An 18,132-nucleotide genomic window follows, 5' to 3' on the forward strand; every position below is an offset into this window, starting at 1 on the left:
ATTAAAAAAGTCATAGAAACATGCTGTTCTGTACAGTGTCTGAAGAATCATTCTGATTTCAGAATAAGACCTCTCTCAGATGGCAACAATCCTTGGTCAACTATTTTAATGAAAAGTCAGAAAGGTGTTCCATTAGCCTCCCTGTTTGTGGACCAAGGTAAGAGTTGTTTATCAATTTATGGAAATTGCCATAAAATTATATGAATTAAGGCACCACTTCCTATGCACATGCTATACTTTAAGCACATAAATAGTCCATTGAACTATTCCTGTATATAAATGTAAGGCACATATTTAGATGCCAATTCTGCAAAATCTTATTTTTTTTTTATCAGTAATCATTGTCTGTCTTGACCACTTGCCCTGGAAGTGTAGTTCTTGGTTTGTGTTGAGAAATCCATAAAGTTCCATAGTATCACCATTTCTAGAACCACCAATTGTTTTTCATTTACCAGTCCTGTTGTTTTAGTTGCATAGAGCTATAGAATTGAGTTTTAGTAAAAGCTCCTTAGTTAAGGTTGTAACACCAATTCCATCCTTGGACCAGTTTTGAAAATCTTCCATCCAATATCAGCAATAAATCTCCCTTTCATTTTGAAATTTGTATGCCTAGTCTTAGACCAGAAGAAATGTATTTTTAGAAAGCTTGTAATTAGGCCAGGTTACAAATATACAATTTTTTTCTACTTTTTTGGAGAAATCTCTGGCCATTCTTCACTCACATCTCAAAAAATTTATTGAAAATACATATTTTACTCACTGATCCTTAATAAAACTATTGTATAAGCCTAGATTTCTTTCGTGAGTACCTCTTGCTACTTGCTATTATTTCTCCACAATAATAATATAATCTCTGTTCAATATTTTGCAGAGCTTTGAAGTATGCTTCAGCTACAGATCTCTCAAGTGCATAAAAACACAGAAAACTTTAGGTGCTACAATCCTTGTTTTTCCTGATTTATTGATTAGAAGCTTGCATTGTCTACAGGCGCTGCATAGAGAATGCCCAAGTTTTGCCGGCACAGCCTGATCTGTATCTGTTCCACACGCACAGTTCATGATCTATTATGGCCATGAGCATCTAGACTTTTTGGCCAACTTCCAGTTTTAATTTGAAGGTTTTTGTTTTTACTAACTAAGATACCTCAGGTTAAAAATATCAGCAACACAGAAGGAAGCTTGAAAATATTTTATGAAATCTAGTAAATTTGATCATTTAATAAAAGGGAAGTTAGATTTATGTGTCTTGTTTCTATTTTTAGAATTTGCACTCCATTTGAACAATGAAAACAGCTTCATTTTCTGTTTCTCATGCACTGGCATAATGTTGGAATGTAGTTAGTTAACTTTGCAAAGAAATATTTATATCAAACAAAACAATTTTCTTGGAATTTTAAAAAGCCCAATAACCATATTTATTATTATCATCATCTTTTCAGATTTTTTTTTAAATAAGATAAAATTGAGGACTGAGATACTTCCAAGGCTCCCCTTAAAAACAAACAAAAAATCCCTTTCTTTTAATTTATTTTGAAATTTTTAGGAAAATGTAGGCCATTCGGGCAAAACATCAAAGTTGTTGGGAGCAGAGTAGGGAAGGGAGGGGATGGAACCCAGCTGCAAAACATTATAATTAAGCTTGACTATCTAAGACAGGACATTCAGTAGTTGAGACTGAAATAGTAATTTGAACGGTCAGTGTTTACTGTCGACTGTCTCTCATTCTACCCTACTGTACAGAATAACCGTTCATGTACTTGAATTGTGACTCCTCCCATACAGTTACCACCACATTAGGGTGACCAGATGTCCCGATTTTATAGGGACAGTCCCGATTTTTGGGTCTTTTTCTTATATAGGTTTCTATTACCCCCCCACACACACACACACCACCTGTCCCGATTTTTCACACTTGCTGTCTGGTCACCCTACACCACATAGAGAAAAGACCCAGTCGCTTATTTTATACACTTGCCTTCTAAAGAGTCCAGTACACGTTCTGCAGCCATCACTTGCCTTCATTTGTTATTCCACTGTGAGCCAAAGAACTAAAACTTCCATGTTCATTTTCATCATACAGACTGGAAATATCAAACTTATTCATAGTGGACCTAATAGCCCATTGAATTCAATGGAAATAATCCCATTGACTTCATACATTTTTGATTTAGAGCCAACTGAACCGGTCATACACCACAGTCTTCAGACACTGCACACAGATTGTGTGTAAAAATCATGTATACTACTCACAATAATCTATTCACAGAAATATGCTGCAATTTAAGTTCTTCAGCACAAAAGGAAAATGGAAGTAGCAAAATATATGTATTTATAGTCTTGGGAAAAAGTATTTATAGTCCACCCAGTATTAGCTGTGTGATGAGTAGAGATACAGAGGCAGTTTGGTGTTTAGACTTTTACAAGTAAGGGTCAGTTTTTTAGATTTTTTTTTCAAATTTAACTAACAATATGTAGCTAGTTTTAGAATTATCATGGGAAAATGCTGCTATTTGAATTTACATTTTGAAAATAGTATATTTGTTGGAAAATTGCTTTTATTGTTTTGACTACTAGAGATTTCTTTGATATTTATCACAAAGAATATGGAAAGATTTTGATTTGAGGAAATTTTGAATCTGACTTAACAGTTATCCCTGTGTGTTCCTCTGAGTCTCCAAAAAGGGTGTATATGGGAACACAGAACATCTCAGTGTATGTATATATTTAATAATGAGGAATCCTAAGGTACATGTACCAGTTTGCCAGAAAAAAGTGTCTTATTTTGCAGTATTTAAGTACCTTCCAATATTTTTACATTATAGATGTTTGTACAGAGCAGAGACTTTTCCCTGAAAGCTTGGATGCAAAAAGACCAAAGCAAATGAAGTTGCCAAATCAGGCTTATATTGATCTACCTCTTTGGAAGGATGATCAGGGAGAAAACACTATAGAACATGAAAGCTTTGAAGAAGGAACCTCTGCTAGTTCTGCAAATAGTACTCCACAAATGACTCCTACAAACAGTCTCAATAGAACACTGCAGAAAAAGAAAACTGACTCTATATTGTATGGATGTGCTGTTCTCCTTGCATCTGTAGCTTTGGGCTTGGATATTAGAGAGTTAAACAAATCACAGGTTCCAGACGAACTGTTGCCAAAGGAGGAGAAGAAGAAGCGAGAGGGAATATTTCAGCGTGCTTCAAAGTTTCGCAGGAGTGCAAGTCCTACAAGATTGCAGTCCAAAAAAGAGGAAACCCATATTCCATCTCTAAGTCCATCTGCAAATACCGTGAATCTTCTCTCTATGCCTTCTCTTTCCACCAAATGCTTGCTTCAGTCTGACAGTGAAGATGCGTTTGTAAGCATCACTCCCAGCGATTGTGACACAGGCATTCCCATTGAGGCCTTTTCATCTGAAACTTCGGCAACTAAGACGGGGGAACAAAGGGTAAAGCCGGTGCTTGACACTGATCCTGCGATGTTAAAGAATCAGTCTCCTATTCTTCCTCTGAAACAAGAATCTGAAAAAGTGCCAAATGACTCTTCATCAAAATTGAGACAATTGGGTCACAGACGAACCATGTCAGATGGAAATACTTTCCAGACTACATGTGGGTAACCTAGAATATCAGAGAGCTATAGCGGGTCTATAGTGCATAAACAAAATTGAAAAATCTCATGGAATTATAACTTACTGAATATATTTTCAATAAGTAATTATCAAGAATAGTATCATACTACAGTGTGTGGGAAGGACAGGTGTTTCATTTGAAGTACAATATAAATTCCACTAATGACAGCAAAATAGCTTCACCTAAGGATTTAGTGGAAGTCTGTGGGGACCTGCTGCCTGGTAGGATGCACCAAAATCAGTGTTGCCAGTGGAATTACCAAAATTGGTGCTGAGGATTCCATTCAGGTGGTTTTACCATATTGTAGTTCTTAAAGCAAAACTGCATTGCCAAGTATAATGGGAAATGTTGGTATTTCTATAAAGGTTGTAGCATCAGAGCTTCAAGAGGCTGAAAGAAATGCTGAAATTGTAGCTTGGCAATTGTTCAACTGAGACTAATTCATTAGTGTCATTTAGTGATGTCCATTTATTAACTCATAGCAAAACTGGTTTAATAAGTTTTACTTCCCTGACTGGCACAGGAGTCCTACCACACAATGAACATTTAGTGAGCTATTGTTAAGACACATCCAAACTGAAAACACTTGTCCTCTAATCTACTGGGATCCAGTAGAAATGTTGAGTTTTTCACTATTAATACTAGCATTGTCCTGTGTAATTTGAAGAGCATCTTTTGCAACACAATATTGCTCTTCAATATGATTTTGGGTTTAAATTCCTTAAATTAATTTGTTTTTCCCCTTAATAATTGAGGGTTTCCAATTTGAGTGTGTCTTTAAATGATTTGGCAAAACTTGACAAACTTCTCAGTTTTATGTCATCCTTCTATTGAGCTGATTGAATTCTGCTGACTGATGAGAAATAGGCTCTCTTAGCCTCCAACACAGGAACAATACGGTTCAGAGAAATTCTGTGTGTGTTGAGTGACTGTGTCAGACCATTATCTGATGCTGCCATTCATTTATGGGGCATCACTAATTCCCACCAGCCTGTGTGACTTTTTTGTAGTAGTAGTAGTTCAGGTAGTACCACTAAAGTTGCTGTCAGTGATACACCTCTACCCCGATATAATGCTGTCCTCGGGAGCCAAAAAATCTTACCGCGTTATAGGTGAAACCGCGTTATATCGAACTTGCTTTGATCCGCCGGAGTGCGGAGCCTCTCCTCCCCACCCCCCGAGCGCTGCTTTACTGCATTATATCCAAATTCGTGTTATATCGGGGTAGAGGTGTATGTGCTTTTCCAAATGTCAAAAGTAGAAATGATCATCTAATATTGTCTTGTCTTCTCCTCCATCTAGCTAATGGAATCACTTCACCGAATGGAGTCTCTATGTTGCCAGTTCTTCCAGTTTCTGCGATTCTGCAGTCTACATCTGTTCAGCAAAGAAGCATCCACCATGACCCATCACCTGAAAAGCAAAGAGCTGTCAATATTATATCAAGGCCTCGACCTTCTTCTCTAAGAAGCAGAATAGATCCATGGCAGGTTCTTCCACAAAGTATAAAGCCAGACTCTACAGAAGTGGACTATTTAGAAAGTTATGTAGGTCCCAATGTTAACTTTGTACCAGATACTGAGGAGAGAACTAAATCCCACATTCCTTCATTACTTGATATTGATGTGGAAGGTCAAAACAGAGACTGCACAGTGCCTTTGTGTAGGATGAAGAACAAAACTTGTCGGCCATCAATATATGAACTGGAGAGAGAATTTTTGTCTTAAGTGCCTAGCATTTTTAAAGTATTTCCTTTTTTAAGGAGAAGAAAAAAAATTTAATTCTTTTGTACATCTAATATTTCATGCTACTGTTTTCTAAAATACTGTGGCCAATACTACCAAAATTTTTGTAATGGGCAGCTAATTTTGTACAATGTATAACAAGGGGCCTATCTCGAATTTTTACTGGAATCCCATCTAGTAACCTTAAAAGCACAATGCTGGACAACAGTATTCTGGACATACATCTCTAAGCACAGTTTGAATTGCTAAATTAACTTGTCCAATTACCTCCCACAAAATCTCACCTTTTCTCTGCTAGAGCTCTTGCTTTTTGGTGTGTTTTTTTTTTTGTTTGTTTGTTTTCTCTCACACATTGAAGGACTAAAGAGGATTTGCATTCAAGTCATGGGGAGTTCTGTGCACATACATTTTTCTGGAACAGCCCCTTTTGAACGGTGGAGTTAAGGATATTTTTTTTTGGTTGGTTGGTTTTTTTGTTTTTGTTTTTGTTAAGATGCCTGAATAGAAGTGCTCTACCCACTCTGCCCCAAATAGTTGGTTTTCCTTTGGCATTGACTACATTATGTGAGTAACTTACCACCACCAAATGAATTTGCATAGTTTTGCCCCTGACTATTTTGAAATACAGTAGATTGTCAATCGTAGAATTAACTTACCTAAAAAGTTGTAATTTAAATTAAAACTAAATTTAAATTTGAGTGACTGGAATTTGGTTCAAGGTATTTAATGTTCTTTGTTTTTTTGTGTGTGTGAAGCAACATTCCATTAGGTAAAGATAAACTGGAACTTTTATAGTCGTGCTCTGACTTTTTTTGAACACATCAGTATATTTGCACTGAGAAGAGTATTCTTCTTGATGATTTTTAATTAAAACTGAGTTCTCTGGGTTACTGTACCTTCTGTTTGGGAAAGAGGATTTTCTTAAAATGAGAACAGTGCAGTTAACCAAGTTTGTTTCTAGCACAACTGCAAACTGTTACAGAGTCTATTTCAAAGTCAACCCTGCCTTTTCTTCCTTATATTGTCAATGGGAGCCCTGCTTTTCGTGCCACGGTGTGGTATGAAACGGCAAAAATCTGATACACTTGATTTCTTACTTAGTCAGTAAATGTCCAACAAATTCATAACTATAGAGTTGTGGGGGGAAGTGTACTTAAACTTGACCATGTAGCAACTTCGTTTTCCCAAATCACTAAATTAGTGGTGACTAATTTAAACACTGTTTTACCAGTAATTGTTGGAAGTGCTGAAGGAGGAGCAGCATTAGAATTAAGGAGTATTTCTTGAATTTTGACAACTAGAAATTCTCTGTATCATTTTTAGATTTAGATATGCTGCAGAAATAAAATTACATACTTAAGTAAAAAAAAAAATTTCATTTCCCATCAGGACATTTTCTTGTTTTAAGGCCTTTGTTTAAATGCTTTGTCTCCTTTACCTGTAAGTCTGGGAGTTCAGATTGTCCATTGTTGAGCAGAATTCATGAGCACCTAGCATCAAAGCAAAGGAATTAAAAATCCGTTTTTTATTCTATAGCGCACTACATTGGTTATATTGCAAGTGGGAGAGAAGAATTGGAGAATATCAGTCCTGCAGTTTTAACCTTGCAGAGAAGTGGATAGATGGACAGAACTTCCCTGAGAACAAGCTCACAATATTAAGAGTGGAAATGAAAGAACATTTTCTTAAAGTATTATTTCTACAAAAAATGTTGACACACTAACCAATGGTTGGCTGTAAACTGAGTGACTGTATAACAGGTTATTATTAAATTATTGCATTTTTGTTCTATCCTGTTTATTTTCAGTAACCTGTATAATTGCTATTAAGTTTGTTGTAAGTACTGCATACTTCAAAACTTAGGTACCACAAATTTCAAATACCATACAATGTTCTTTAACTTGTATTCTTTAAACTTGTACTTAATTTTATCAGGTACACTTCAGTAGATGAAGTTTAGTTTTTAATTTAAAATGTAATGATTGGATCTCATGTTGTACACAATTAATTACACGTAGTGCTCTGTGGAAAACATGGATCAAATCTTAAATATAGTTTGGTAGTGTATTTAATTTTGAAGATGAAAGTTACAGTTGTGAAACATGTCTACTTAAACTGTTTCAGGAGGGATCATGCCTTTATAATATTGAGAGACATTTAATTGATTATATTATACAACTATCCTCCTGGGGAAAGTACCTCTACTAGGCTTTCTAAAGGAAAATCTCAGGTGCTGTAGTCATATTGTCTTGTAAACTTTTGTTCATTCTACTTGGTTTTACTTCATTATGAATGTTGAATTATGCACCATAGATTTTGTAGTCAACAGCCAGCATAAAAATGCCCCACTCTGGGCTGTATTGTTTTCTCTTACCAGTCATCCTTATCGTGATCTGTTTTTAAGCAAAATTCCCCATTGATTTTAATGGGGGATTCATCTTAAAAATGAATGGTATGGTATGGCCCAATTACTGCATGGTAACAATGTTAAGAGCTATATACTCAGAGTTTGCACCCCAAGAAAAAGAAGGTATGTAAGCCATCTCCAACAAACTTGTTTTATTGATGCAGTCTTTTAGCTATAGTATATAATGTTTTTTAGAATTATTTTTTCACTTCTTCTTTTCTGTAGTTTAAAATTATAGGCCAGTTTTCACTAAAATGCAAAGATTAAAAATAAATAAAGATGATTAAATCCATAGTTTCACACTTTCTGTTTCACATGTTACCAGAGATACCTTTGTACAAGTAAGGGAATCTGGTATATATTTATAATGATTTTACTTCTGTATTGGGTATAGCTGATGTATTTATTGTCATGTATGTGAATAGTCTCACCATATAAGTGATACATTTATACTGATCATGTTGGCATACAATTTCAAGGTGCTTACACTGCAGAGATTAAGGTAACTACTTGACATGCTGTTTTACAAAGCCTTATGACTGAAATATTTTTATTTTAAAATAAACTTTTGTAGCTAGTGTATTGCATATTGGCCTTGGCCTTCTTGAAATTAGGGCAGGTTTTAGAGCGTTTTTATATCTTAAACTCCCTTGTACAAATTTCAGGGAGTAACCAGGAACTATGAACAGCCTGTTCTTCGTCCTTCAGAATGTGGGAACATGTAGTTATTGTCATTGAACTAAATGTAAGTGATTAATGTTAATCTGAGAAGTCCTGTAGGTTTTTGCAATCTTGAAATGCAGATTAAAATATTAATAGTAGCAGCCTACACTTTTTTTCATCCATGTAAACATAACACTTCTCATCCGTAGAACCCAGTGCACTACAATGATGAATAAGTATCTTGTTTCTGTAAAGAGAGTTCGGGCACTGGAAGATTCACATAATGAATCAATGGCAGAATTGACTTTCTTTGGAACAAGAATATAAGCCTTGGGTGAAATCCTCTCCCCATTGAAGTCAGTAGAAAAATTCTCAGTGACTTCAAACGGGCCAGGACTTTGCTCCTTATATTTTTGTATTCATCATTTTTGTAGGTTCCTTTCAATTTTTCTGAGATGTGCTTCTGCCTTGTTAACCCATCCTTGCAAAAGAAAGTATCTCCATGTTCACAGTAGTAGCAGGAAAAGTGTAATATTACCTCTCCCATCACATTCAACTCTGATGATGGTGTGAACTTCAAAGCAGTGCACCCAGTCCTGAAAATCTTTCCTCAGGTGAGTAATAATTCAATGAAGCCATTCAAGTGATGTATTTATGTGGGTAATGAATGGAAAGATTCAGTCCCAAGTTGGGATCATTTATATGTTAACAGGCATTGGCAGTCCCTTCCTGTCTTCCTTTAAAAAAGGATACATTTTAAAAAACTACTATCATAAGATTATGTATTTAAGCATGTGTCAGGAACTGCAAAAGATTGAGATTCTCACAGTAACTGAGCCATTTTGTATATTGTAATTACTGGCAGGGCTCTCAAGCGATTGAAAAAATTAATTGTGCAATTGAACAATAATAGAATACCATTTATTTAAATATTTTTGGATGTTTTCTACGTTTTCAAATTGATTTCAATGACAACACAGAATACAAAGTCTACAGTGCTCACTTCATATTTATTTTTGTTTACACGTATTTGCACTGTAAAAAAACAAAAGAAATAATATTTTTCAATTCACCTAATACAAGTACTGCAGTATAATCTCTTTATCACGAAAGTTGAACTTACAAATGTAGAATTGTCTGGTTTAAAAAAAAAACTGCATTTAAAAATAAAACCATATAAAATTTTAAAGCCTGCAAGTCCATTCAGTTCTACTTCTTGTTCAGCCAATCGTTCAGACAAACAATTTTGTTTACATTTGCAGGAGATAATGCTGCCTGCTGCTTGTTTACAATGTCACGTGAAAGTGAGAACAGGCATTCTCATGGCACTGTTGAAGATGGCATCACAAGATATTTACGTGCCAGATGCGCTAAATATTCATATGTCCCTTCATCTTCAACCACCATTCCAGGGGACATGCGTCCGTGCTGATGACTGGTTCTGCTCGATAACAATCCAAAGCAGTGTGGACTGATGCATTTTCGTTATCTGAGTGTGAGAGGGTGCTAAGCAGAAAACTGCTTAGCCAACCCTCTGTCACTCCAGCTCCAATTAAGGGAGGTGAATTGGAGCTGAGTAGACCACCTGACCCTGATTGGGGAAGCTTTAACAGCTGCTGCCTCATCAGGCTGGGGCTGGATAGGAGCCCCAGGGGAAGGAAGCCAGGGGGAGCTGGAAAGAGGAAAGTGGCAGTAGAGGAAAGGCAGTGAGGGGAAACAGAGAGATAGTTTGCCCCCCTCTCTCCTGCTGGTGGACTGCAAGAAGGGGACTACTTGTATGGTGGAAAGGTGGTGGGAGCACAGCCTGTAAATAAAAGTATCAGGTGGGCAATGCACCTAAAGGTCTCTGTGTGACTTTCTCAGCCCAGCAGAGGCAGGAGCTAGGAGGGCCCTGCAGGGGCCCTGTTACACCAGGGGGCTCGTCCAGGGTTGTGCCAGAGCAAGAGTTTGGCAGCCCGAGATGGCAGAGACCTTGCAGTGGCTGATCAAGCAGCAGGCAGAGCTGCAGAAGGCAGTGCAAACCTTTCAGCAATCCCAGCAGCTGTAGAAGCAGGCCCAGCTCAGCTGGCAAGCTGAACAGAAGAGGAGCCTGCAAGATTTTATTTGGGAGCAGACCACTGTTCAACAGCAGCTCCTCCAGAAGGTGGTGAGTTCCCCGGTGGGGGATGGCATGTGGGTACCAGGCTTGGGACTATGTAAAATGGGCCCGGCAGATGACCCTGATGCCTTTCTAGGCACTTCTGAGCAGGTAGCTATGGGGGCAGGATGAGATAGGACAACCTGGGCCCTGCGGGTAGCTCCCTACCTGGCTGGCAAAGCCCAAGCGGCCTATATGGCCCTCAGTGGGGAACAGACCAGGAGCTATGACACGGTAAAAGTGGCCGTCCTAGATCAGGTAGGGCTGTTGGCCGAAAAATATCGCCAGCACTTCCGAGCGGTGAAGTGGATGGGGTTTGAGGCCCCAGGCCTTCATCCAGAAATTAATGGACTGGGCCACCTGATGGTTGAGAGCTGGTGCCCAGACCGTAGAGGAGATCATGGATGTGCTCATCCTGGAACAGTTTTTACAAAGCCTCCCCGAGAGGACAAGGGTATGGGTGAGACAGTACCACTGGGCACGGTGGAGGCCACGGTAAAGCTGACAGAGGAGTATGTGGAGGCAGACTCCCCCAGGAAGGAGGGGCACCCCTATAAAGACAAGGACCCTGAGAGAAAATCCAGGGAAACCCCAACCGGGAAGGGTCCAGAGAAAAAGCGGGAGACAAACAGGGAGCTCCCACTGGGACCAAGCAACTCATCTGCTGGCAGTGCGGGTGAGTGGGACATAAAAAGCAGGACTGCCCGGATATGGACTGCGGCTTTGCAGAATTTTGTGGGTGGACCAATTCTGGAAGGCAGGGGAAGGGGCAGAAACTGTCCACCATTCCTGTGAGGGTGAGGAGACCACCCTAGTGGGGTCTGGTGGACTCAGCCTCGGCCTGCTCTCTTGTAAGGAGGGGTCTGGTGAAGCCACAGTGGATAATCCCTGGGGCCAAAATAAATCAGGAATGCATCCATGGGGATGAGAGGCACTTCCCAATGGCCCAGGTACACCTCAAGGTTCGGGGCCGGTTCCGTTGGAAACGGGTTGGGGTGGTAGAGGGCCTGCTGTACCCAGTAGTGGTGGGTACCGACTGGGACCCCTGCCTAAGAGGGAAAGGAGATTAGGTGAGGAGGCCCACGGTAAGAGAAGGGAGAGACCTGTTGAGGAACGGGGAAGAGGTCTCGGAGATAGGAAACCATAGACAACAGAGCCTGAGTTAGGAAGGATGGGAGAAGGAAAAGGAGAAAGAAGATGAGGAGGGAGTATCTGCCCCAGGGCTCTCAGCAGAGCCGGTGGGCCCAACAGAACTCTGTAGGCAGACCCCTGGAAGATGAGGCCCAAAGCCTGCTTGAGTTTTCTGGGGAATCGGAGGTCCTGGGTGCCCAGGAGGAAGCTAGGGCCAATCCTGAATCCCTGTCAGAGGTGAAGTGGGGAAAGAAAGGAGAGTGCACTCAGGGGTGACTGGTGTGATGACCTTCGGGCAGAGGCAGAGCTATGCGGTGGCCCATCCCCCACACAATGTGGTTTCTGTGGATGGGGGATGGCCTGCAAGGAAGCCCTAGTAGGTCACCCAAAAGAGGAAAGACTCCCCAGTAGGACCCCACCTGTTAGAGGAAGGAGGGGACCTGTATGGGTGAACAGGGTGGTTCAGAAAAAGGGGGGAGGCATGTGACAGTGTGCTAAGCAGAAAACTGCTTAGCAAATCCTCTGTCACTCCAGCTCCAATTAAGGGAGGTGAATTGGAGCTGAGTAGACCACCTGGCCCTGATTGGGGAAGCTTGAACAGCTGCTGCCTCATCAGGCTGGGGCTGGATAAGAGCCTGAGGGGAAGGAAGCCAGGGGGAGCTGGAAAGAGGAAAGCTGCAGTAGAGGAAAGGCAGTGAGGGGAAGCAGAGAGAGAGAGCTTGCCCCCTCTCTCCTGCTGGGGGACTGCAAGAAGGGGACTACTTGTATGGTGGAAAGGTGGTGGGAGCACAGCCTGTAAATAAAAGCACCAGGTAGGCACTGCACCTAAAGGTCTATGTGACTTTCTCAGCCCAGGGGGCGGGCGCTAGGAAGGCCCTGCAGGGACCCTGTTACACTGAGTCAGATGCCACAAACAGAAGGTTGATTTTCTTTTTTGGTGGTTGGGTTCTGTAGTTTCTGCATCACAGTGTTGGTCTTTTAAGACTTCTGAAAGCATGCTCCATACCCTGTTCCTTTCAGATTTTGGAAGGCACTTCAGATTCTTAAACCTTGTCTTAGCTATCTTTAGAAATCTCACATTGGTACCTTCTTTGCATTTTGTCAAATCTGCAGTGAAAATGTTCTTAAAATGAACAACATGTGCTGGGTCATCATCTGAGCCTGCTATAACATGAAATATATGGCAGAATGCAGGTAAAACAGAGCAGGAGACATACAATTCTCCCCCAAGGAGTTCAGTCACAAATGTAATTAATGCACTATTTTTTTTTAACAAGTGCCATCAGCATGGACGCATGTCCTCTGGAATGATGGGTGAAGCATGAAGGGGCATATGAATGTCTAGCATATCTGGCACGTAAATACCTTGCAATGCTGGCTACAAAAGTGCTATGCAAATGTCTGTTCTCACTTTCTGGTGACATTGTAAATAAGATGAAGGCAGCAATAGCTCCTGTAAATGTAAACAAACTAGTTTTTCTTAGCGATTGGCTGAACAAGAAGTAGGACTGAGTGGACTTGTAGCCTCTGAAGTTTTACATTGTTTTGGTTTGAGTGCAGTTATGTAACAAAACTAAATCTACATTTGTAAGTTGCACTTTCATGACAGAGATTGCACTACATTACTTGTATGAGGTGAATTGAAAAATACTTCTTTTATCATTTTTACAGTGCAAATATTTGTAATAAAATAATATACACTTTGATTTCCATCACAACACAATACAATATATATAAAACTGTAGAAAACATCCAAAATATTTAATAAATTTCAATTGATATTTTATTGTTTAACAGTGTGATTAAAACTGTGATAACTCAAAAAAATTAATCCCGATTAAATAACATGTTAGGGCTGTCAATTAATCAGTTAATTACTAGTCAGATTACCATAGTGTGTGTAGTGTGGAGGGCTAATGTGACTGCAAGTACCTTAACATTTGCATTTTCTGATGTTTGTTCAGATTGGTGTCCCTACGTTTGTTACCAGATTTGTTTCACTTCAATTCTAGTTTTGGCAAGGGGCATAGTTTTTACTAGTGTCTGACAAATATATTCAGTTGATAATTAAACAAAAGTTAAACACAGACTAGCTCCCAAATTGGACTCAATCTCAATAATGCCAATAGCATTAGAAATTCAATGTCCTATACTTGTATTTATAGTTGTAGTGACTTGTAGATATAATCATAGTGGTGCAGTTTGTTTCAAATGAAAGAGGTGTTTCCATTCTGCCTGGCTGGAGGAAAGAGATCCAGAAATCTATACCTAGCATGGAATTACTCTTCCATTTAATTAATATATTTGTTTACAGAGTTGTTGTAGCTGTGAATTGGTCCCAGGATACTAGAGAGACAAGGTGGGTGAGGTGATATCTTTTATTGGTTCAACTTCTCCAGCAGTTGATATGTGGCATGAGTCCAGCATTTCCCAATGTAATGATTCATGTTAATTTAAAAATATTTGCAAAGTTAAATTCCCTTTTAACATTTAAGGGCTTGTCTACGCGAACAGTTAATTCGCAGCAGTCTGGGGTGTAAATCTACTGTGCACTAGCATCTGTGGACACTGCTGGAACTGAAAGTTCCATAGTGTGCTCTTATCTACCACACTTTGAAACAAGAGTAGATTAAAGCACACTAGGGATCTTTTAGTACACAGCATCCGGGTCCACACCCACACTTAATTCGCAGCAGGGTAATGTGGGGTAAATTTACACCCCAGCTTGCTACAAACAAATTGTGTAGACAAGCCCTTACTATCACTAAAAAGGGGCATCAAAACTCTCAAGCAGTGATGTTATTTTGTATATACTTGGGAAAGGTTCCCCATAATCATATTTGAAATTTACCTGAACAACCAACCTGCTGCAACTTGCCAGTCCTATGCCAAATCATTAACTGTTTTAGGCAATGATTGCAGCATTTCTGTCTTGAAAATGGTAGCTGTGTGTGTTTAGTACAAGTGATGCCCTAATAAGAATTGGGGATAGAGGAGGGGACGTAACTAGGTTACAGTTGGAGAGGAACTGTATTGGACTAAGGTAACAAATGGAGAGGGGTGAATTAAATTATGCTAAACAAGAATTGTCTTATCTTCCCTCCAGTTCAACCAACTATACTCTCCTCACTTCATCTCTGCTCTCTGCCTCTAATCAGATTTCAGTCCAGCTCACCATTGTCAGAAAAGGCCAAGTGCAAAACAAATAAAGCATGCTGTACATGTTGGGTCAGCAATTTCATGCAACTGGGTATAGAAAGCAGTGAGCCATTCATGACACAGTAGCATGTATATTAATTTGTCATTATACAGATGTTGCAAAGAAAACCAACTTGGATACCTGCTTAGCTATAAGAGTATGAGGACATGGGCGGAATGCTAGCACATACTACATTATCATGAGTAGGAATCTGAACAGTACATGTAATAAGGACATTTAACCATCTTTCTTAGTTTAGAAACATAATAAAATATATTCATTACAAGCCTCAATTTACATTGTTTCTTATGAGTATTGTTTCATAGCACAGACCATGTAAGAGCCCGGCCTGCAGACTACTTCCACTACTATTCATGATGTGTGGACCATCTATGGTCCTTGTAGCAACTACAGCAAAAATGAGTTATAACTAGCTTTATCATATGGGGGCGGGTTCTTTTATTAAATCATGTTCTTTGTTTTTTGTTTCATCTTCCAATCCTATTTGTTCCCCTCTTTCATACATTCTGTGTTGCTTACCCTGATCCCTTACACACTCCTCTTGGTGGCCCACAGCTCCACTTTGATTGGTGGCTCCAGTCAGGGATGGTGGCTTCTGTTTCCTCTTCAGCAGTCATCAATAAAAACAGCTAGGTTGGTAGCTCCTCCTTGTAAAAGCAGCTGGAAACAGGCCTCAAAGCTCTTTAGAATGAAGAAAATGGACTTGCAGAAGCTGCTGGAAATATATTGAACTAGCACCATGTGACCTGAGAGCTCTTCACTGACATCTCACAGACTAAAGTGAAGCTCAATGTGGGAAGATTATTAGCCTTTGTGTAGCATGATTCTCCATGTAAAGATGTTCTTGTGTGACCTGAGTCAGAGAGTGGTCAAGAATCTTTAGGGTTAATAGCTCATTCTAAGGCAAAGGGGATGAAAATGAGATCCTACCTTGTACGGACAGCCTATTGCCAAAGGGGCCTTTACCCTCGTCAATCTTCCAAAATAACAAGTAAGTAACATGTGTCTGCCTGGTCATCTCAGGGATACATAGCCAAGCCTACAGATATGTTTCTTGAGCCCCTCCATTAAGTAAGAAGCTGAATCCACAGGAAAAACCGGACTTAAAAGCTGCTTTGGCAACAGGTCATTTCAACTGGGATTATTTCCAGAAGTAATTTTAGATAGCTGCTGTATGCTTGGCTCTTCTAAATTTTCAAGTGTCAGTGGTGTTGCAACTACTATTAAAAATGGCTCCTTGACTAGTTTAATTGTGTGTATATATGCAAAAATTACCCTTCCATCTTCCTGCTGGGTTTGATGTGTGAGCTGAGTGTAGGCCTAGAGAGAAGGCTGCTTCTACCTCAAGGCTGGGAACAAGAAAGGAGACTGGCTCCCTCCATCAATGGCACTCTTGTCCTCTCTCCTTTGCAAGATGTCCGTCACAGTCTTGCACCACTTCACCTTCATGGGCTTAAAGAGACTCATTCCCTTATTTGTCATAGGGTGAAGGCTGCTGCTGACTTGCTACCTCCTGTTCTGCATATGCTACCAGATTGTTCCCAAGTTACTTTTTATGTTTTATATCCTTAACTCAGCCAGGGAGGTTCATAAATAAGCCAACTGCTACACTGTGTATGTCCCAATTAGTTTTAATTAAAGAATTAAGGCCTTAAATCTGTTCTCTATCAAACAAAGTCACTGCTCCACTTCCAGGCTATATTCAACAATAATGAACAGTGCCCCTTCAGAAGAGGTTTTAAACACAATGCTATGAAATTGTATTGATTCAATTATGTCACTTTAGTTATCTTTTTTTGGGGGGGTGGGGGCGTAACATTTTCAAAGTGTGTAAGTGATTTAGGAATCTCCTATATCCCACTGAGACGTAATGGGACTTGGATGCTTTTGAAAATGTTGCCTTTGATCAGTTACAGATCTATCGCTTCTCTCATTGACAAGTTTAATTGCATACAGTGAAAACGTGGCAGTGAATAGGAACTTCTAAAGTAGCTTGATCATTTGTGTTTCTGCCTTGTTTAATGCAATGATTTCAGAAGTGAAGTATTAACTATGCACCATGCCAAATGGCAATCAGGTGACCTGAGTTTTATTCCCTGTTCTGCTATTGATTTTTGGCAAGTTACTTAGCTTTTCTGTGCCTTGGTTCCCTTATCTGTAAGACATGAATAATTGTTTCACCCATCACTGTTAAGAACTTTGAGATCTGGGGATGAAAGTTACTGTAGGTGCTAAGTAGTAGTTTTATTAATAAACTTTTGTTTTAACTGTATTGGTTACGCTATTAATACACTCTCTCTCTCTCTGTTCCAAGCAAGTCAAATGTTGATCCAGGTAGGGAATTCTTGTATTAAACTCTGATTGCAAATCATTTCTTACTATAGCATAATAGATTTCATTTGTATAATTCCTCTAAATTCTAAAGATGGACCTAAACTGTAAAATTTAGCTCTGCATTTCAAACTCCAATGTAGAAGCTTTCGGATTTTTGGGGGGAGGGGAATTCAAGCCACTTCTACTTAAATACTTTCATAAATATTCATTAAATCTATTTTTAAAGATTTATCAGTCAACACTGACAGCTGTTGTTTTTAATCTCAATTCACACACCATATGCTGCTAAATTTCCCCCTCTAAAATGTATCCCAGCCCAGGGGATCCTAGTTGTTTTACTGCATTTGAATGATAGGATGGTAAATTTCAGCAGCTCCTGTTTAATGCTGCTTATACACAGCAGCATTTTGATACTTGTTGCTTGTGATGGTGAAACCAGATGAAAAGAAAGAAGAGTAGGTGGATAGTTTGCTGCAGCAGCCTGAATGTGATCTTGACTCAAGCAGATGCTATATATAATAAGTCTCTTTCCTCTCCCCATTACTTCTTCTCAATCGTCTATAGCATTTTTTATACATTGCATCCTTTCCCTAAGGTAATGTGAGACAGAGCGTGCACTGAAGACAATGCTAAGACACAAGAAAGCCGTGGGAGAAAATGTTCTTTATTTCAGGCATTTACCTGGCATCCATCACCATGGTAGGTGAGTGCCTTACAGGGGTGAAGTTGAGCATTTTTCAAGATCTCAGTAAGAAAAATCAAACATCATGGTCTCCTGTCTTCAGCTTTGAGCCTACTTAAATTTTTAAATCTACTTAAACGTGGGACAGAAAGTGGCTTTCTGTCCTGTTTGTACAGTGCCT

General features: G+C 39.4%; 1 protein-coding gene across 6 annotated transcripts in view; it reads left to right on the forward strand.

The window, feature by feature from the left end:
• The window catches only part of MAP3K21 (mitogen-activated protein kinase kinase kinase 21), a 56,585-nt gene extending 47,980 nt beyond the window's left edge, over positions 1-8,605 (forward strand). For 3 of the 6 annotated variants that reach the window (XM_024106495.3, XM_024106496.3, XM_042848360.2), the window contains 3 exons: positions 63-157; positions 2,823-3,611; positions 4,935-8,076. In XM_024106495.3, coding sequence (XP_023962263.1) covers positions 63-157; positions 2,823-3,611; positions 4,935-5,359 — 1,309 coding nt within the window. In that variant the 3' untranslated portion in view covers positions 5,360-8,076. Of the gene's footprint in view, positions 1-62; positions 158-2,822; positions 3,612-4,934 lie in introns of all 6 variants that reach the window. The other 3 variants (XR_002889044.3, XR_010599763.1, XM_042848359.2) reach the window with 2 other exon arrangements.
• The last annotated feature ends 9,527 nt before the right edge of the window (positions 8,606-18,132 follow it).

Source organism: Chrysemys picta, chromosome 3, assembly GCF_011386835.1.
Source record: "Chrysemys picta bellii isolate R12L10 chromosome 3, ASM1138683v2, whole genome shotgun sequence".
In the NCBI taxonomy this organism is placed as follows: domain Eukaryota; kingdom Metazoa; phylum Chordata; order Testudines; family Emydidae; genus Chrysemys; species Chrysemys picta.